Source organism: Hemiscyllium ocellatum, chromosome 25 (genome assembly GCF_020745735.1).
Source record: "Hemiscyllium ocellatum isolate sHemOce1 chromosome 25, sHemOce1.pat.X.cur, whole genome shotgun sequence".
Taxonomy (NCBI): Eukaryota; Metazoa; Chordata; class Chondrichthyes; order Orectolobiformes; family Hemiscylliidae; genus Hemiscyllium; species Hemiscyllium ocellatum.
The window spans coordinates 31,781,762-31,803,077 of NC_083425.1; the positions used below are offsets into that span (position 1 = coordinate 31,781,762).

Sequence of the window (21,316 nt, forward strand, 5' to 3'; positions counted from 1 at the left end):
GAAGTTTGTCAGCTTAAACAGGATGGAGGGAAGTCTTGCCATGGCTGTTCAGTATCTCACTGAAATGCAGAAAAATTCTCTCCCACTCTTGTTTGTCAGGAAGTACAGCTGGGCTACATGTGGCAAGATGGAGAAAGGACACATGGAATTGAAGACTCTCTTCAAGATGCTTCCATATCTTCCACATTGTCAGAAGACTGTGTGCTAAGTCCTGGTTTAATGGCGGACTCTATTCCTGAATTGGGGTAGATTGGACAATCCTTGGTGGAGTCCCTTACAGGTTCCAAAGCCTAGTGGACACCAGCCAAGAGCATCTCAGCAAATGAGTAACATAACCAGCAGCTTGCCTCTCGTCCTGTTGAAGTTCCAAGGCCAAGTATATAAAGGAAAAGAAGCATTTTATAGTATCAATGAGAAAAATGAGTGATTAAAGTCTGTGTCAAAATTATTTTATGTTTATGAATTATAAAGTTTAATTTTTAAGTCTCCATTGGTCAGTCACTTTCCGTGCTGATTCTTGCCTGTCAAGTAGACATCAGCACGTGACCTTGATAACCACTGGCCTGGCCTGATAAAGCAGGTCTGGTTGTTCAAATGCACAGCACTTCATCTGGGTGGGTACAGATGTCAGCAATGACGTGTTGAGAAGATCTGAGACTCCAGAGGGACATTTGCTTTGCCACGATGATCCACAATGAATGCCCTCAGATGGGAATACCGACCGTTGCATGTTCATCTACTGCGATCTGCGGAACGTCAAATGGCTGAGAAGAGAGCAGCTGTTACTACTGATGTCTCCCCTGTTCTCATGGTCTCGCTTCCATCTGCTCATGTTTCCACCAGAAGTTCAAAATAGTGACTCAAGTGCTGCTGCCAAGGTTGGCAGTTTGGAAATATGTTTAATGATTTTCTTAAAATATTCGAAGATAGTTCAAATCGCCTCCAAAGCAATGAAGACACATTCTCAGAGTAAGTCCTTTGAGTAAAGATTCTTCACTAAGGCAAAGAAGCAACTTTGTTGTTTCAGTATTTGAAATTCTTGCAAACCTTGGGGGTTTCCAACAGCACATGAAACGTGCAAAGTTAAACGTGGAAGTCATCAGATTCACGCTGGGTACCTGACTTGTCAGTATTCTCACCTTCTTTAAACCAGTGTGTGCCACTGAATGCATGCTGTTATCCTTCTCCTCCCTTGGAGACAAGTTTGAATCCCATCATGGAAAACATCAAAATTGGAATTCAATAGTCTAATGATGACCATGCAACCATTTTCGATTCTTGCAAAAACCTACCTAGTTCACTATACAGAAGGAAATCTACTATCTTACCTGGCCTGGCCTGCATGTGACTCCAGATCCTCAACAATTCATTCTTAGCTACCCTTTGGGTAGTTAGAGGCAATAAATGCTGAGTTAGCCAGCAATGGCAACATCCCTCATATATAAAAAATAATCACATGCACTATAGCCTTCAACAGAACCTACAGCAAAGCCAAAACACAGCCTAACTTGTGTATATCACTGCCTATACTCTACATACTCCTCTTTTCCATCTTAGCCCTTACTATTCTGCCTCGTAAGCTTCTTCTTGACTTAATCAACCACATTACAAAATTCCAAGATAAATATTCTCACTAATCTGAGAGAAGGAATTGCCTCTAAATATTTTATTTGATTGGTTAGTAGCTACATGATATTTATGCTCCCTTGCTCTAGACTGACCCACAAGAGGAATTTCTATGCCATGAACTATCAATAACGGGGGACCAGATCTGCTGCAAGATGCCAATATTGGCTAGCAAATAGTTCAAATAAAAGTTTTTACTTTTACATTCATGCCCCATTTTGCAATTTCTTCCTGAAAGTCATATTTAACAACTTAACAAAAACCTTTCTGTTCCTCTGTTTTTAGGAACCTTACTAATGATGGTGCACTTGCTTTCACCATTTTCTTCTCAGGATTGAATTGCTCGTGTGTTTGCATTTTACTTGTCTCTATCTTCAAGAGGCAAATTGGGTCTACACCTTTTCCATTAAATGGTACATTCCATTAGATTTATTTTGATTATCCATAACTTATCTTTTCATTTTCCTTCTTTGTTTGTAAAATAATTACTTGACCAATATTGTCATTGTAGATAGCATCGAGTCCGCTGAATAATTCCTAACTTGTATGGATGCCATGCTGAGAGTACTCAACATTATTTTAAATAGAAAGTTTGAACTCAGGTGAAAATATATTATATGGGTATTAATTCCCGATGATTTTTCTCTTCTGTTATATTCCTTGAATGAAAACGAAACAGAAGTAATAACAAAAGAAAGCATTTACCAATCTTGCATCAGTAAAAATTAGCAAATGGACAATTATTTTTCATCCAAAGTTTTACCTGCTCATTCACTAATATCATTTATTGTATCCGTTGCTCCTGATGCGGTCTCCTCTACATTGGAGAGACTGGACACCTCCGAGCAGAGCGTTTTAGGGAACATCTCCAGGACACCCGTATCAATCAACCACACCACCCTGTGGCCTCACCTATTGTACTCTATGCTACTTCCTCCCCACCCCTACCCTCCTCTCACTTATCTGTCCACCTTTTAGGCTCTCTGCTTGTATTCCTGATGAAGGGCTTTTGCCCGAAACGTCGATTTTACTGCTCCTCGGATGCTGCTTGAACTGTTGTGCTATTCCAGCACCACTAATCCAGAATCTGGTTTCCAGCATCTGCAGTCATTGTTTTTACCTAGTTGATTTTAACCCTACTGCGAATCCTCTTGCAAGGATGCCTGCCTTGAAGAGGTTGTCCTCTCTCTCCAAGAATCTCAGGGAGTCCCTCTCACACTGCAACTCCCAGGTCATTTCCACTGCCCTGAAGCTCTTCAACCATGTCCTGAAACAAACTTGCTACTACAGCCACATTTGCTTCCTCAGTGCCTGCCGCTGTAACCAACTGATCCCACACTGACTCCAGACCACCTTTAAACCAGCAGAGTTCGGAACCGAACAGGACAAACAGTACAACAACAGATTCAAAAACACCAGCAACGGTTCTTTTTCAGGATGCTCCGCTCCATGCTCGCAGCAATGCGCTGGCACCTAACCTCTCTACAGTCAGCCCTGCCTCAGCTGAGGGCCACACTCTCTCAGAATTACAAAGAATCCCTTCTGTACTACGTCCTCAGGAGAATTCATAATCTCAACAAACAGTATTTCAACTCCATCTCAAACATCAAAAACTAAGTACAACAAACTTTTATCTACCCACCTCCATAACCAGCGCTCCTCAAACATTCCAGAAGATTCCCACAGCCTCTAGAACTGCTCAGATGCCATTAGCCATGCGGCTGGCGCAGCTGCCACCCCATGCTGATTGATGATGTCACTTCCGCCCCCCATTATGGCCACTCCCACAGCCACTTCCACCCCTCACAATTCCTCATGCACCACACGTGACATCACTTCCGCCCCTCACATCATCACTGATGTCACATGCTCAGTGACTTCCACCTCCCCTACCGCCGTGTTTGCCACCACTTCCACCCCCACTAACGCCACTCAGCTGCATTCTGCTGACACGCCCCCACCCACAGATCCCACTGTCACTATCCCCGCCCCCCAGAACCCCGAGGGAACACTACCCCTGCTCATAACTCCCATTCCCCCACCACCACACGCATTCCAGTTACCGGCCCCGCCCCCCACCCACACCAGATCCCAGCTCCCAGCCCTGCAGAGTTTTCACCATCCCTCCAGATCTCCCCCTCACTGATGACGAATGATCAGTGCTCAGCAAATGACTCCCCTTCATCCCCCTCCGCCCACGCATCAATGAATTTAATACATGCCGTGATGTCGAACACTTCTTCCGCCGCCTCCAAGTTTACTTTCCCAATCAGGACTCCTGCCCACCCTCCGAGGACCCCTTCGCCCACCTCCAACACACTGCATCCACCTGGACACCCCGCTCTGGCCTATTACCTGCCATCGACCTCTTCATTTCCATCTGCCGCCGGGACATTAGCCGCCTCAACCCGTCTACCCCTCTCCCCCACTCCAACCTCTCACCCTCAACGCGCAGCCCTCCCAATCCCTCTGCTCCATCAAGCCAGCAAATAAAGGAGGCACAGTGGTAGTCTGGCACACTGACCTCTACACCGCTGAAGCCAAACGTCAATTCGAGGACACCTCTTCCTACCACCCCTTGACCATGACCCCACCCCCATCATCAAACCATCTCCCAGACCATACAGAACCTCATCACCTCAGGAAATCCCCCACCCACAGCTTCCAACCTCAGTCTGGGAACCCCGCACTGCCCGGTTCTACCTCCTTCCCAAGATCCACAAGCCTGACCACTCTGGCCGACCCATTGTCTCAGCATGCTCCTGCTCATTGAACTCATTTCTACCTACCGCGACACTGTTGTATCTCCCCTAGTCCAGGAACTCTCCGCATACGTTCGAGACACCACCCATGCCCTCCACCTCCTCCAAGACTTCCATTTCCCCGGCCCCCAATGCCTCATCTTCACCATGGATATCCAATCCCCCTACACCTCCATCCGCCATGACCAGGGCCTCCAAGCCCTCCGTTTCTTCCTCTCCCGACGTCCCCAACAGTACCCTTCCACCGATACTCTCATTCGTTTGGCCGAACTGGTCCTCACCCTTAACAATTTCTCCTTCGAATCCTCCCAGTTCCTCCAGACCAAAGGGGTAGCCATGGGTACATGTATGGGCCCCAGCTATGCCTGTTTCTTTGTTGGCTATGTAGAACAGTCCATCTTCCGTAATTACACCGGCACCACTCCCCACCTCTTCCTCCGCTACATTGATGACTGCATTGGCGCCACCTCGTGCTCCCGCAAGGAGGTTGAGCAATTCATCAACTTTACCAATACATTCCACCCTGACCTTAAATTTACCTGGACCATCTCTGACACCTCCCTCATCTTCCTGGAGCTCTCCATCTCCATTAATATCGATCGACTTGACACCGACTTTTTTTTTTTACAAATCCATCAACTCCCACAGCTACCTGGATTACGCCTCTTCCCACCCTACCTTTTCCCAAAATGCCATCCCGTATTTCCAATTCCTCCGCCTCCGCCGTATCTGCTCCCAAGAGGACCAGTTCCACCATAGAACACACCAAATGGCCTCTTTCTTTAGAGACAGCAATTTCCCTTCCCACGTGGTTAAAGATGCTCTCCAACGCATCTCATCTACATCCCGCACCTCTGCCCTCAGACCCCACTCCTCCAACTGTAACAAGGACAGAACGCCCCTGGTGCTCAACTTCCACCCTACCAATCTTCTCATAAACCAAATCATCCGCCGACATTTCCACCACCACCAGGGATATATTTCCCACCCCACCCCTTTCCGCCTTCCGCAAAGACCGTTCCCTCCATGACTACTTGGTCAGGTCCACGTCCCCCCTACAACTCACCCTCCCATCCTGTCACCTTCCCCTGCCACCGCAGGAATTGCAAAACCTATGCCCACACCTCCTCCCTCACCTCTATCCAAGGCCCTAAATGAGCCTTCCACATCCAAAGTTTTACCTGCACATCCACCAATATCATTTATTGTATCTGTTGCTTGCGATGCGGTCTACTCTACATTGGGGAGACTGGACGCCTCCTAGCAGAGCGCTTTAGGGAACATCTCCAGGACACCCGCACCAATCAACCACACCGCCCTGTGGCCCAACATTTCAACTCCCCATCCCACTCTGCCGAGGACATGGAGGTTTTGGGCCTCCTTCACCGCCACTCCCTCACCACCAGACGCCTGGAGGAAGAACACCTCATCTTCCGCCTTGGAAAACTTCAACCCCAGGGCATCAATGTGGACTTTACCAGTTTCCTCATTTCCTCTCCCCCCACTTCACCCCAGTTCCAATCTTCCAGCTCAGCACTGTCCCCATGACTTGTCCTATCTGCCTATCTTCTTTTCCACCTATCCATTCCACCCTCCCCTCCCCCACCCCTGACCTATCACCTTCATCCCCTCCCCCACTTACCTACTGTACTCTATGCTACTTTCTCCCCACTCCCACCCTCCTCTCACTTGTCTCTCCACCCTTCAGGCTCTCTGAAGGGCTCTTGCCCGAAACGTCGATTTTACTGCTCCTTGGATGCTGCCTGAACTGCTGCGCTCTTCCAGCACCACTGATCCAGAATCTGGTTTCCAGCATCTGCAGTCATTGTTTTTACCTAATTATTTTTCAATAGTTAAATTCAGATATATGGGCTAAAGAAAAACTTTGCGTGGTTAAGGAAGGCAGGCTGGTACACTGATTTGTCCTGCCCTCAGCCAGGTTGAAGAAAGCACAAAACACAAGTACTTTGCACAGGGATGAAAAGAAAATATGAGCATCAGTGAACCATTAAAATGAACAAAGGCTTAAAATCAAATCACCGACAACTGCATAATTTGCAAAGAGATAATCAAGTATAATAAACCAATAGAAAAAAGCAGCACATTTTAATGTTTCAACATATGTCTTCAGTAGAATTTGCATAGCTTACAAACAGAAATCAAATCTTTGAACATTTAAACTTAGCAAACGTTTACATTTTGACTCTCGTTGCAAATGCTTCAAGATAAACTGAAAAGGTTTCTAACTGTGGAATGAAATTAATGTTCCTTGCATGAATATGTGAGAAATGGTAAAATGACATTTTTATGCAATTAATGAATTGAGTAAGTAAAACACTGCTTTGAGAGTTTTGTAGTTATGACTGACCTCCAGAAGAATTTATTTACATTTTTGTAAGTGAGCATGTCAGATCAAAAATGTTTTCTAGTACAAACTGGAGTACCCAATTGCAATCAGAGGAGTTCTTAGTATTGCGGTTTACAGGGAGACTGCATTTTCAAGTTGCTCCTTCGGTGCCATTTTACTTCATTGTTCCTGTTGTTAGGACCAGAAATCCCATTGAGAGATTCCAGCATGACGGTACTTTATGTGGCCATTCTGGCAGCATTTTGGATTCATCTCACTCTCTCAAACTTGAAACTGCTCCAAGCTTTCCAATTTGTGCCCTCTCCCTATGCTGCACCAGCCTATCTAACCCACACCATCTTAGGACACCCGCTGAAGCCATCAGCCAACAACATGCCTTCCAGAGATTTGTCAGTGACAGCTTGGTCACTTACAGGAGGCACTGTAAGTAGCGTGTTAAATTTTAAATTATGAGTAATAAAATGTTATTTTAACATTCACTTAATCTACCAGTGTAGGAATTAAGCACTTCACATACTTTATTTCAACTCAGAGGACACATGTATAATGTTTTAATTCTTTTTTGCAAAGGAAAATCTATGGATCCTAACTCTAGTTTTAATGAGAACTTAACTCCTACAAGAATCAATGCTTCACAAAATCCTTTCACTTAAAATATCGATCTTTAGGAATGGAGCCTTGAGTTTGGGTAAGGACATCCTGGATACATGGAAAAGAGTAAAAAGTGAGGTCTGCAGATGCTGGAGATCAGAGCTGAAAATGTGTTGCTGGTTAAAGCACAGCAGGTCAGGCAGCACCCCACCCCACTCCGGCCTATCACCCTCACCTTGACCTCCTTCCACCTATCACATCTCCATCGCCCCTCCCCCCTACCTTTTATCTTAGCCTGCCTGGCACCCTCTCCTCATTCCTGATGAAGGGCTCCGGCCCGAAACATCGAATTTCCTGTTCCTTGGATGCTGCCTGACCTGCTGTGCTTTAACCAGCAACACATTTTCAGCTACATGGAAAAAGAGGTCACTTTCAAGAAGATAGCAAAGGGTCTGTTGAACCATATTCAGGTATTAATTATTCTGGAGTGGACAAGGAAAAAATGTTGATGTACATCTAATGGGAGGAGAGAAATTCCCATCTTTGTTTGACAAATGTCAAGGCATTAATGCTGAATTGAATCAAAACAGTAATCTAGAAGAATTTAGATAAATTTGAATTTCATGATGTTCTACACTTTAGTACAAGTAAAAGGGTTATTTTTAAAAAAAACAATTTTCAATGAGTTCACAGAAAATTGTGTGCTTGATTTCGTATTAAATTCCATTTTATGAGCTAATTTTCTACATGAAGCAGTACTCTGATCTGTGCTTTTAAACCCACATTAAGACTGTTGCAATCCTGCTCATTCCTTATGAAGAGGTTCAGTATGGTCAGCAATGGAAGCAAAAGAACCCTACCTGCAGTATTAGGTGCAGATGTAGAGCTGCTGAAAGAGCTAGTATAGCCAGAGGCACTGAAGGACCAGGCACTAGATGAAGGCAGCGTGGCGTTCTGAGATGATGTTGGGGATGACCCTGTATAAACAGCAAAAAAGCAACTAAGGAAATGGAAAATGATTTAAATTAAATCTCAAAATGATTATCATATTTTGTCGTGAAAGACACGAGAAAAACAAAGAAATGGAGAAGGATGACTTTCAATGATACTATTGTTTAAATTAAATTCACAAGATTCCTCAGAGTGGAAACATTTAAAGATGTTTGGATTTTCTTTCATAATTGTGAAAATATCAGATTAGGTTCATAAAATACTCAATCCATTCTGTCTCTCTAAATTCCAACAAACTCTATTTACGCACTTCGCCTGCCAGGTACAAAACTACATAAATATAGTTGTAAGTACTCCAGTTTGTAGAAAATACACTCTAGACACTTGAAATGCTGCATAGTCCAAGATATTAAAAAAAACGTACAAAGCAAAGAATATAGTAGCAAAGTCTAATTTAAGATATTATTGTCACACAAAAATATTACAAATCTGAGCAAAGCTGAAGCCAAAACAGCATGGAAATAGTGAAGATAGGAAGAGTACCAATGTTGCATGAGGCAAGCACTATAGTGTATAATCGTTAGAGACAATGTACCCCTGTATCAGGAATGGGTTTATATTTTTAAAGAAAAAGTTAGGGTGAGTAAATTGAGTTTTAGGTTCTATTTCAAGCAATTTTTTTTGAGTTTAGAAAGAACTAGCTACAGAGCAAGGAAAATCTCTTTAAAATAGACTTCAGTTGAATTTATAGGTGGTGGGTCAAATAATTTACAATCATTTTCAAATGAACCAGAGTCCCTCTAATGTGGAAGCTGGCCATTCAGCCCATCGAGTCCACACCAACCCTTTGAAGAACAGCCTATCCAGACTCACTCCTCCACTCTATCCCTGCATTTCCCATAGTTAATCCACCAAATTACACATCCCTGGACACTATGGGCAATTTTGCATGGCCAATCTACCGAACCAGCATGAGTTTGGCCTGTGAATGGAAACCAGAGCATCCGGAAGAAACCCATGCAGACAAAAGGAGAAAGGTGCAAACTCCATATGCGCAGTTGCCAGAGGGTGGTATTGAACCAGATTGTCTGGCTGTGAGGCAGCAGTGCTAACTACTGCCAGCCACTGTGTTGCCATGAAAGATGCCATGAACCCAGAGTTCCGGGGTAGCCAAGCTGAGGGAGAATAGCAGAATGAGAGAAGAGAGACACAGGAAAAAAAAACTTTTCTGAAAGTCAGAGGCTGAGTCAAGAAATCTAAACCATATTTGAATATTTAAACAGTATTCCAGCTGAGAAGCTAACCTTCACATTTCTGAGAAGTATCTGACTTACGATTATTGAGAGTGTAAATGAAATGTGTAGAAGAAAAGTTTATTTTGGTCTAGAAGTATCTGTACTCATTGTACTTTTAATATCGTTAACATAACTGACTACTCAAGAATGTGTGGCTTTTAGTGTTTATATTCTTTGACTTTAGTTGGTTTTTAAGCTCTCTTTTTGTAAATACCTGTATTTTTGGATTCTAAAAAATAAACAAATGTGTTACTGGATTAATTTTAAGAAAAACGTAAGAAAAAAAGGTTGTCTGACCTCTTGAGCTTGCTGCGTCATGAACTAAGATTAGTTTACATTCTATCTCAAGACTATTTTCTCATAATATAAATAAATCTAGAAAACTATAACTTACAGCTAAGTAGTCACATGATTGAGGACCTGGTGAGCTGTTCTTTATGACAATGTGTATCATTTTTATAAAAGGATCAAATCTAAAGTCCCAGGTTCTTCAGCACATTTAAAAATTAGTGACATTCATTTTACAACACTAGCCTAAATACCAGTGTATTTGTATATGGATTACATCCACATATTTTAGTTAACCTTCAAGTTCATTTATAAAGGCATTTATTAAGATATAAGGCAGACATAAGGCTTACTGTGTATTTTACAGACTTTTCCCCTTATAAATAAAACGTATCACAGCCTTTTCTCTAAGAATCAAATAAAACCTCTGAGCAAATTACTTGAATTTGCGGAGTCTGCTTTGTGTGCCACACTTCAGTTCTATTCTGTCTTACCTCCACTCCTGTCCCTGAGCAGGTAACGATCCACATCCCGGATAGTAGTATTAATGGAAGGTCCACTGGGGACACTTCCAGGTGTAACATTAGGATCAGTCTCAGGGTCGATATTCTGTAGTCCTTTCCATGGCTCTCCAGGACGAAACTCTTTAGTAGTTAGGAAGTAGGCAGTAGAACAGTAAATCGCTATTAGTAGTTAAGTAGTCAAACATATTAAAACTATTAGTTTATTATTGATAGGTTTTGTCTAATGTTTTAAAAATGAAATGCTACACTAATAAAATTGATTTCACAATATAGTATTTTGTGTTTCACATTGCTTGAAGGCATTGCCTCCTTGCTGGACATGGTCCCATAACCTCCAGTTGCCCTTCAGCACTTTAGCTAAGAAACTTATTTACATAAACCTTAAAAGACCGTTCAAACCTAAAGGGCACCAGAGCCAAGTCTGATTCGGTTGTCATCAATGTTGATTAAAATAAAAATTACAGGCAAAACTTGCTGCATAGTGATCAGCTAAACAAACTGTCTCAAAATTCTCCATTTCTCATACACTGAAGCCAAATGTCAGCTCGATGCACATCAGCTAAGTCGAAGACTAGTAACTGAACCTATGACTACCTTCCTCAAAATTACTCAGCTTCTCAAAAGATTGTGAAGTAAATTTATTCAGCTGAATGCGCAGTCCAATACTCTTGTTTTAAAATACAACATTATGTAATTCTGATTAGATATACAAAGAAAATAAGGTCAGTGGTATTTTATTTGAAAAAGGCTGCCAAAATATTTGCCCACAAGTTTAAACATGATAAAAAGATTAAAATTAAAATTCTTATTTGAGATTACAGATGTTGGTCCATTTTTCTGGTATTATGGACCCACAGTTTCTGACAAGTACTGTTCTATCAGCATGCTTGAGAGAGAGATCCTGATGTAAACCTAATCAGCATCTTAAACTTTTTAATTTACTTACTGAAATATACTATCAATATTTATTGTTATATTATTTTGCAATGAAATGCCTCATCAAAAAAAGATTGTGAAACAATAATATCTACTGCAAATCAAAAGGACAGCCACACATTGCTAATTTTGTGCTTTAAGATCAGAAAGTGTTCTCCAAACATACTGCATAATCACAATGAAACACTCGCATTTACTCATATCAAAGAAATGATAACTTGAGAGCATCTTTCAAATTAACAGCAAGTATGCCATTGCTGACACACTATAATGACCCTTTACACGATCATGCTTGAAGCAATATTTAACTAATACAGTACTAACAATGCTAAACATTGAAGGGATATTTAACAGAGGGTTTGAAAATAAATTAGTCTTTTATCTATTATAGTGCATTTCAAAATGATTCTCAACCACAGTGGCCTTTTAAAGTAGGAACACCCACCTTTATGTGCACAATGCAACTATTTTTATGTGGTACAGTACCACATCTCACTTCAAATATCAAGTTTACAACCTTGCAGTTGTTAAATATTTTTCACAGAAGTTATTTATTTTACATCTCAGTTAAGAAAAACTTTGTTATTTAATATGATAGCAAATTCCATACTTAAGTCTGAAAAAACTATTAGTATTGTTTCTACAAAGTTAATCAGAAGAAAATTACCTAGGCCAAAATTGGGTTTGAAATAATTAAATGAGGCATTCATAGAATTATAGAATCCCTACAGTGTGGAAGCAGGCTAATCGGCCCATTGGGTCCACAGCAACCCTCAAAAGCATCCCATCCAATTCCCGTATTTCCCATGGCTAATCCACTTACCCTGCACATCCCTAGATGCTTTGGGAATTTTAGCAAGGCCAATCCACCTAACCTGGACTGTGGGAGAAAACACACGCAGAAAGGGGGAGAATGTGCAAACTCCACACAGATATACACCTTATGGTGGAACTGAACCGGGGTTCTTGGTGCTGTGAGGCAGCAGTGTTAACAACTGAGCCACCGTGCCATCCCAGGAAAAGCATGATACACAAGATTACTCTACTCAAACAAAAAAATAATCCAAAGTCAATGCTAAATCTATCTGACTAGTGCATAAAAGAACCCTGATCCACACATACTTTCCAGGCCATGCTTATGTATACTTTGGTTCAGTTTCCTCAAACTTATAATGTCACAATTCCCATGCCTCAATGGGTGTAATAGCATGTCAACTTGCTGAGAAAAATGAAGCATCAAATAGGCGCATGGAAAGTGCAACCTAGATGTGCACACTGTATTTAGTCTGTTCCTTGGAAATAAGCCCCAACAAATGCCTGGATTTGTATCAGTAGGTAGAATTGCTTTTTAAAAAAAAAGATGTGTGATTATGCAATGATGTGATGACATGCAGTGAATTACAAGGGAGATCATAAGCTAGATCTAAGAACACAACCAAACTCTGAGTATCACTAAACCAACTCCTCGAATATAGTGCAACTGTCTCTAGAAAGCCCTTCAAAAATTCTCAATATGCATTTAAAAGCTCCTGTGGCGCAGATTAATCCTAAAGATTTTGAAGGGGTCCAAATGAATGAAATATTTTGCTTCCATTATTAAGTGATATATACACTAAATTAGCAAATCTTGTTTAAAACAGTTGGCATATGTTTTCAATTTACTAATTTCTCTTAATGTGTAATAAATATACAGGTCTCAGTCAAACACAACATTCTTAACACCTATTTTCTTTTTGCCAGTCTTTGGGGTTTACCTGGTGGCCAGTTAATGTTGGAGCCATTTGAGATCTTATCGGCAGGGGATTTGGCACGTGTCCAGCTATCACTGACTGGTACCGGAGGACTGGCTGGTGACTCACTGCTGGTTATCAGATCATATGGACTGTAGGAGTCCTCAAGGGAGGGCTTGCTTGTTGGACCAATATTGAGACCTCCAGGGATAGCACCTGAATATGCGTCAAGTGGGATAGAAAGGCAAGGTCATGGATATAAAAACATTTTTCTATGGACCTGACTCTGAATCTCAACAGTAGCTAAATGAGACCCAGTTAGTTTTATTAAATGCTGATGTAATTCAGATTGAGACTTTGATGTTCTATTGCTTCCTTTATTACAGTATTAAATTTCTTCAGCACTAAATAAGTCTTGTAGGTAAAATAAAAGTAAAACAATTTATTACAGTTAACTCTGAAAATATCACAAATGAAGAAATGCTCTGTGGTCTATTGTCCAAACTGAAATTTGCAGAGAAAATTCGGTACTCAAATGGCTAAAATACATCATTGCATGTTTTCAAGTTTGTCCTCTGTTTTAGCTGAAGGTGCAAGACAAGAAAAGGAACTGGCTGTGTTGATGCTGACATTGAATAGTCAGTTTGCCAAAACCAATGTTTTATTCAAGTTTAGGAAATAATAATGTAGCATGCTCTCAGCATTTTAAATGTGTACACAGGGATGGTAAGTGAAGAGCAACAGAACCCTTTTTTTCAGTTTGCCAAGTCATTAATGGACATTGAGTTACATTCTTGCATTTTCCAAGAAGTTTTCTGAGACTGTGCAAGAACTTAAAACCAAATGATGAATGAAGTATTTTGGCCTGCAAGTACTCTGCCCTGAAGGGCTCTTACCATGCTTGCTCTGGCTCTGGTCCAGCGGTAAAGAATTACTGCTTAAATTTTCTATCGAGTTTGGGTGGGTCCACTGCCTCAATCGAGATTGAGCTTGAGCTGAATCCTTCATGGATATACCACCACTTAGCTCCATGTTGCTTACATTCATATTCGGGATCAATCCAGCTATAAGTAAAATACATATTAAAAAAAAACAAAGTATAGAAGCAGTTGGATCATGCAGCCTATGAAAATGGTTGCTTTCACAAACCGTGCAGACTTTGGATCAATCAACTTAGAAAGTTGAGGCAAGTCTTCACAAAGTTGAGATTTTTATTTGTGTAAAATACAGAATAGAAAACTAATTGAACGTGAAAAAATATTTAGTAAAATAAACTGTTCCTTCCTTTGTAAAAACACTGATTAAGGTTGAAGGAAAGCCAATAATGACGACTAGCTGCGAGCAGAAAGCGAGATGCAGCTTGAATATCCAAAGCAAAATCACTAAGGAAGCATTAGTAAGAATGGAGATTACAACTGTTGAGAAATGGCATAAAGCTTAAAATCAACAATAGAACAGGGAGGAAGTGCTTTTATTTGTACAATGCTTTGCATCCTTAAAACATTCCAATGTCGTAGAAGCAAAGCATATTTGTTTCTAATCATCAGCAAATGTGGTACAGGTCCTACAAATGCTAATTTGTTTATTTTCTTCGAAACTGAAGTTTCCATTCAGCTTGTTGAGCCTGCTTTGCCATTTAATATCATGGTTGATCAAACACTTCATTCACACAATCCCCATTTGTGCTACTGATAGGCATAAACAGCTTTAAATACTCAAGGACTGAGCTCCACAACTCCTGGAAGGTAGATAATTCTAAGCATTTACTACCCGGAGTAAAAAAAAATTCCCCTCGTCATGATCTCCCTTTTATTTTAAATTTTGCTGTCTGGTTCTTGCTTCCCCAGAGGAAACATCGGATACAGTTTCTCACTAACTATTTTATAGGTTTCAATGAGATTACCCCCTCATTCTTTGCAAGTTTAGAGAACACAGGCCTAATTTGCCCAATCTCCCTTCATAGAACAGTCCTGCCATCCAACGAAGTCTAGTGAATTTTTGTTGCACTTCCTTTATGGTAATCACATCTTTTCCGAGATAAGGAGATCAAGATTGCACACTGTATTCTAGGCATTGTCTAACCAAGCTCCTATACAATTGAAATAAGACTTCACTAGTCCTGTACACAAATTCTCTTGTGATAAAGGCAAACATTCTCAAGAACATTGCTAATAGCTTTCAGGACCTGCATGTTAGGCTTCAGCGACTTGTTGACAAGGACACCCAAGTCTCTTTGCATATCTACAGTTCCCAACCTTTCACTATTTTGGAAATACTCTGCACATCTATTCTTCCTATCAAAAAGTGGAAATTTTTTTGCTTTATATTTTATCTGCTAGGTTCTTGCCAAATCACTATGCCTGTCTGAATCCTTCTGAAAATGCTTTACATCTTCCTCACAACGTACATTCCTGCTTAGCTTCATATCAACAGCAAATTTGGAAATATTAGTTAGTCCACAACTCTGCCCTTATTCCTTTGTCATCACCTTCATTTAAGCTTAGCACAGTTGTCTGCAAACCAAGTGCTTCTCTCTCAAATTGAATGCTAAATTCAACCATGTTATGGTCACTTTACTCTGATATAATTTATTTAAACTGCTTCAATGCATATCACTAGATCCAAATTAGCTGAAACCCCAGCTGGATCCATGACAAGTAGTATATACCATCGCCACCACTAAAGAAGTAGTATTAGATAAAATAATAAGGCTAAAGGCAGATTAAACCCCCTGGTCTTTAAGGCTTGCGTTTCAGAAACCAAAAAGAAATAGCTACTTAGATACTAAGTAGGTAGTGGACAAATTGGTTTTAATTTTTCAAAAATTCTTGGATTCTAAAGAGGTACTACAGGATTGGAAAGCTGCCAATGAGATACCCCAATTCAAGATGAGAGGGAGGCAAAAATTGTGCAACTATCCATTGATTAGTCTAATGTCCATTGTTTGAAAAAATGTTGGAATCAATAAATAAGGAAGCATATTTGGAAAATCATAATTTCATCAAGCAGAGTCAGCATGGCTTCATGAAAGGAAAAATAGCATCTCACTAGCCTATTAGGTTCTGAGGAAGTCTCAACCAGAGTGGTTAGAGACGAAACAATAGATGTGCTGTATTTGAACTTCCAGAAGCATTCAACAGGGTACCTCACAAAAGGTTAAGTCATAAGAGCCCATGATGTTGGAGATAGTATTTTGCTTGCACAGAGAACTGGCTCAGGGTTGTTTTTAAGTTGTCAGCCTGTAACCAGTGTGGTTCCACAGGGATCCGTGCTGGAGTGTAACTATTTACAACATATATTAACAATTTGAAGGTAGGAAGTGAATGCACTGTGTCCAAATTTGCAAATAACACAAAAATAGGTCAAAAGGCAAGTTTCAAAGAGGTTACAATCACTTTACAGAGAGATATTTATAGATTAAGTAAGTGGCAGAAAGATGGCAAATGGAATATAATGCATTCATGTACAGCATGGAAACAGGTGGGCGGCGCGGTGGCACAGTGGTTAGCACTGTTGCCTCACAGCGCCCGAGACCCGGGTTCAATTCCTGACTCAGGCGACTGACTGTGTGGAGTTTGCACGTTCTCCCCGTGTCTGCGTGGGTTTCCTCCGGGTGCTCCGGTTTCCTCCCACAGTCCAAAGATGTGCGGGTCAGGTGAATTGGCCATGCTAAATTGCCCGTAGTGTTAGGTAAGGGGTAAATGTAAGGGTATGGGTGGGTTGCGCTTTGGCGGGTCGGTGTGGACTTGTTGGGCCGAAGGGCCTGTTTCCACACTGTAAGTAATCTAATCTAATCTAATCCTTCAGTTAAACTCGCCCAAGTCAACCAGCTATCCTAAGTAGACAGGCAAGAGGCTGGAAGAACACAGTAAGCTAGACAGCATCAGGAGGTTAAGTTGATGTTTTGGGTGTAACCCTTCTTCAGTACTGGGAGTGGGTGGAGGTGGAGCTGCAGATAAAGGGGGGTGGCGGGGGCAGGGTGGTGAAGTGAGGATAGGTGAAGACAGGTAGAGGGTACAACATGGTTGGTCAGTGGGAGGAATGAACAAACCGGACCCCCCAATCACCGGCCATTTTAATTCCCTTTCCTACTCCCTTTCTGACATGATCATTCTTGGTTCCTCAATTGCAACAATGAATCAAACCGCAAATTGGAGGAACAACATCTCACCTTCCACCAGGGCAGCCTACAGCCCAGAAGACTCAACAGTGAGTTCTCCAATTTCAAATAACCTCTCCTCCCAACCACCTTCATTCTCGCCTGTCTTCCTCCCTTTCACTCCTCCCTACCACCAACAGGATTCATTCCTCAAACGTTGACTTCTCCGTCTCCTGATGTTGCCAAGCTTGCTGTGTTCTTCTAGCCTCCCACCCATCTTTGGATTCCAGCATCTGCCGTTATTTTTTAATATCTTAATCTAATCTAGTCCAATGTGCCAGCACTTGATGCACATCTCTCTAAACCCTTCCTATTCATATACCCATCCAGATGACTATTAAATGTTGTAATTGTACAGCCTCCACCACTTCCTCTGGCAGATCATTCCATACATGCACCACCCTCTATGTGAAAAAGTTACCCCTTGGGTCCCTTTTATATCTTTCCCCTCTCACCCTAAACCTATTCCCTCTAGTTCTGGACCTCCCCGCCCCAGATCTTGTCTATTTATCCTATCCATACCCCTCATGATTTTATATACCTCTATAACGTCACCCCAGCCACTGACACTCCAGGGAAAACAGCCCCAGCCTATTTAGCCTCTCCCTATAGCTCAAATCCTCCAACCTTGGCAACATCCTTGTAAATCTTTTCTGAACACTTCACTTCATTTTGGAAAGGAAAACAAAATAACAGAGTATTATTTAATTCTGTGAAAAGCTGCAAGACAAAAGGGACTTGAGAGTACTTCTGAACAACACACCGAAAACTAGCATTCTGGTGCAGCAGATAATCAGAAATGTTGGTCCTTATTTCAATGGTTTGAAGGATAAGAGTAGGGAAGTCTTACTGCAAATGTAAAAAAGTGCTGCTGAGACCATACCTAGAGTACCAAGTAGTCTTGATCCCCTCAGTGAAGGAACGATATCATTGCATTAGAGACAGTTCAAAAAAGGCTCACTTGGATGATCCCTGGTATGAAGGGATTATTTTATGAGTAAAGACTAAACAGGCTGAGATTCTACTCACTGGAATTTAGAACAATAAGAGGTGATTTGCATTGAAACATATAGGATTCTTAAATGGCTAAATAGGGTAAATGCTGAGAGGATGTTTCCCCTCATGGGAGAGTCTATGATCAAAGACTATAATCTCAGAATAAAGCGGTGCTAATTTAAGACTGAGATGAGGAGGAATTTTTTTCCCTTTTGGAAAGTTGAGTGCCTTTAGAACTCCTTGCCAGAGTGTGGGACAGAGTTGTTGTGTATATTTAAGGCTGCGATGAATAGATTCTTGATCAGGTAGACAAGACTTGACGGACCAAATGGCCTACTCCTATTTCTTCTGGTCTTACATCGTTCTAGGAAAATATCCAAACATACATTATGATTTCTTCCTCATGGTTTCTTCCGCCAATCTGACCATCCTGAACTACAAGATTAAAGTCACCTATGATTAATGCATTGCTTTTTCACGCCTCATTATCTCCAGATCTATTTTTACCCCACTGTATAGCTGATGTTCCAAAGCCTATAGACTGTACCAATACTTCTTTCCCTTTTTATTTCGGATTCCCACCTATAAGGATTCTATTTCTCCCAACTCAAAATCGCTTCTTGTGATTGTACTTATTTTAACCCATATCAACAATGTCACATCACCACCAATGTCACATCACCACCTTTTCCTTCCTGCCTGCCTTTTTGAAAAGTAACATACCCTTGAATACTTAGTTTCCAGCTTTGATCTCCTTGTAACCATGTTTTTGTAATGGTTATAAAGCCATATTCATTAAACTGTATTGGTGGTCACAACAGATAGTCTTCTTTTATGAAACATAGTGCTACTGGAGGTGGTATTTATACAAGCATGGCAAAGACATTACACAGCTGTGTGTTTTTCAAAGAAAGCAAAACTTAAATAATATCAAAATATTGTTCAGGCAATGTACTTACCCAAGGAATATGCAGGGAAAGAATTGGGTGATGTTTGCTGCTCTTTGGTCTGCAGGTCTGAAAGGCTGGGAGATGGGTGATGACTCAGATTATCAATGGTTACTTTGCCTGCAGATGGGTGCAATGGTGGATGTGGAGGTTGCTGTTTCATAAGCAAGGCCTGGGTCAGCTGCCGCTGGTGTTGTTGGATCTGCTGCTGCATGTTGTTGATTGTACGTGCAACCTAGCAAGAAACAAAAGGTCTTCAGAAATGCTGTGAATAGTAGGTTTGAGCAGAAGACAGAATTCACTTCCAATATACTTATAACACATTATTCAGGATTTAATTGTAGGTGGAGGTGGTATTGAGTGATCTGCTCAACTGTGGCTCAAATCATTGCTCTCAGATGGGCAGTTAATACACAGTTAAAAGGTACCATGCCACCACAGATCTAAGTAAACAGAGGGAATGACATACCTGCAACCAACATGAAGCCTGATAGATTTAACCCTGCACACAGCAGCTCAATGCAAAACCCGTGTTAGAGGCCACCTCACACAAGTTTGTATCCCAACATCTGGTCTCCCATAAACCGTCTTTCCAACATGCTCCCACATCAGGGTATGCCAACTTATCCTGGAAGAGATCCCAAACTTACCAGAGTTTTGGGCATTCATGATTTCATTTTCTCTCAGGACTTCTGCAGTATTAACTGTGCTGACCACCTTGATGTGCACAGAACTGCTCATCTCAAATTGTCTAGGAGCTCCATCAGACAGATCTCACTCCCAAAGCCTGACTGAAGCCCCAATCCATATTAATTAAAGGGCTCTCACTCAGCCATGCAGGCACTTATTGCTCTTGAAATGTATACTTGTGCTTGGAGCCCATCAAGTGTACAATCCAGCCAGATCATTTTATGATATAGGAACTATTGCAGTTGCATACCTTAATCACATATCCATATCTATGTATAGAGCACTGTAAATGCATTTAGAGTCATAGAGCACAGAAACAGACTCTTCGGTCTAGCCAGTCCATGCCGAACATAATCCCAAACTAAAGGAGTCCCACCTGTCTGCTCCTGGCCCACATCTCTCCAAACCTTCCCTGTTCATGTATCCATCCAAATATCTTTTAAACATTGCAATTGTAGCCGCATCCACCACTTCCTCAGGATGTTCACTTCACATTCGAACCATCCTGTGTAAAAATATATGCTCCCGAGTCTTTTTTGAATTTCTCTCCTTTCACACTAAAAATGTACCACCTAGTCTTGAAATTCCCCAGCTTCGGAAAAAGACAACCACCATCAACTCTATCTATACCTCTCATTATTTTATAAACCCTCTATCAGGTCACCTCTCAACGCCTACTCTCCAGAAAATAAAAAGTCCCATTCTATGCAGCCTTTCTTTTTGTGACTCAAACCTTCCTAACCTGGTAACATCCTAATAAATGTCTTCTGAACCATTTCCAGCTTGATAATATCCTTTTGATAACTGGCTGACCAAAACGGGACACAGTATTCCAGAAGAGGCCTCACTAATGTCATGCACAACTTCAACATAACGCCCCAATTCCTATACTCAAAGGATTGAGCAAAATGCCTTTTTAACAATCCTGTCTACAAAGGAAACTCGATTATCCGAATACCAATTATTCGAAAATCGGAATATCTGAAGGAGATTTCGACGTCCTGATTAGAAACATCACATCAAAGAAGTGTTTCCAACAGTCATCGCGTCTTTTGTTTACAGTAATTAAACAGGCAGCATCTCCAAATGGCTGAGCTCCCACCCTCTCTCTCTCCTCACACTTTCCCTGGAGTTCTACAGAGGGTTTACCCTCAACTATCTCCCCCTCCCCAGATAATCTCTCCAACATGGCCCTGTACAGGGCAAACATGGAACCTGTCAAAAGGTTGCAGTAAAAAGGTGCTTGCGTGTGTATGTGTATGAGTGTGTGTGCTATTTGGAGACTCACCACCCCCCAAAAAGGCAGCAGCAGCCGCAGCAGTCTTGTTGTTGGGTGTACAGTCTGGCTGCCCTGGAGAGGGTTTGGGGGTGGCAGGGGGGCAGTGTTGTACAGGGTTGTGGGCCAGGGTCAGGCAGGGGGGGCGGTGTTGGACAGGGATGGGAGGTGGAGGGC

General features: G+C 41.6%; 1 protein-coding gene across 9 annotated transcripts in view; it reads right to left on the bottom strand.

Moving 5' to 3' along the window:
* tnrc6c1 (trinucleotide repeat containing adaptor 6C1) overlaps positions 1 to 21,316 on the bottom strand; it is a 201,936-nt gene that overhangs the window by 11,730 nt on the left and 168,890 nt on the right. For 5 of the 9 annotated variants that reach the window (XM_060844182.1, XM_060844180.1, XM_060844179.1 and 2 more), the window contains 5 exons: positions 19,186 to 19,408; positions 13,968 to 14,135; positions 13,096 to 13,287; positions 10,376 to 10,525; positions 8,208 to 8,324 (listed from right to left, as the gene is read on the bottom strand). In XM_060844182.1, the coding sequence (XP_060700165.1) occupies positions 8,208 to 8,324; positions 10,376 to 10,525; positions 13,096 to 13,287; positions 13,968 to 14,135; positions 19,186 to 19,408 (850 nt within the window). The remainder of the gene's footprint in view (positions 1 to 8,207; positions 8,325 to 10,375; positions 10,526 to 13,095; positions 13,288 to 13,967; positions 14,136 to 19,185; positions 19,409 to 21,316) is intronic. The other 4 variants (XM_060844188.1, XM_060844187.1, XM_060844181.1 and 1 more) reach the window with 2 other exon arrangements.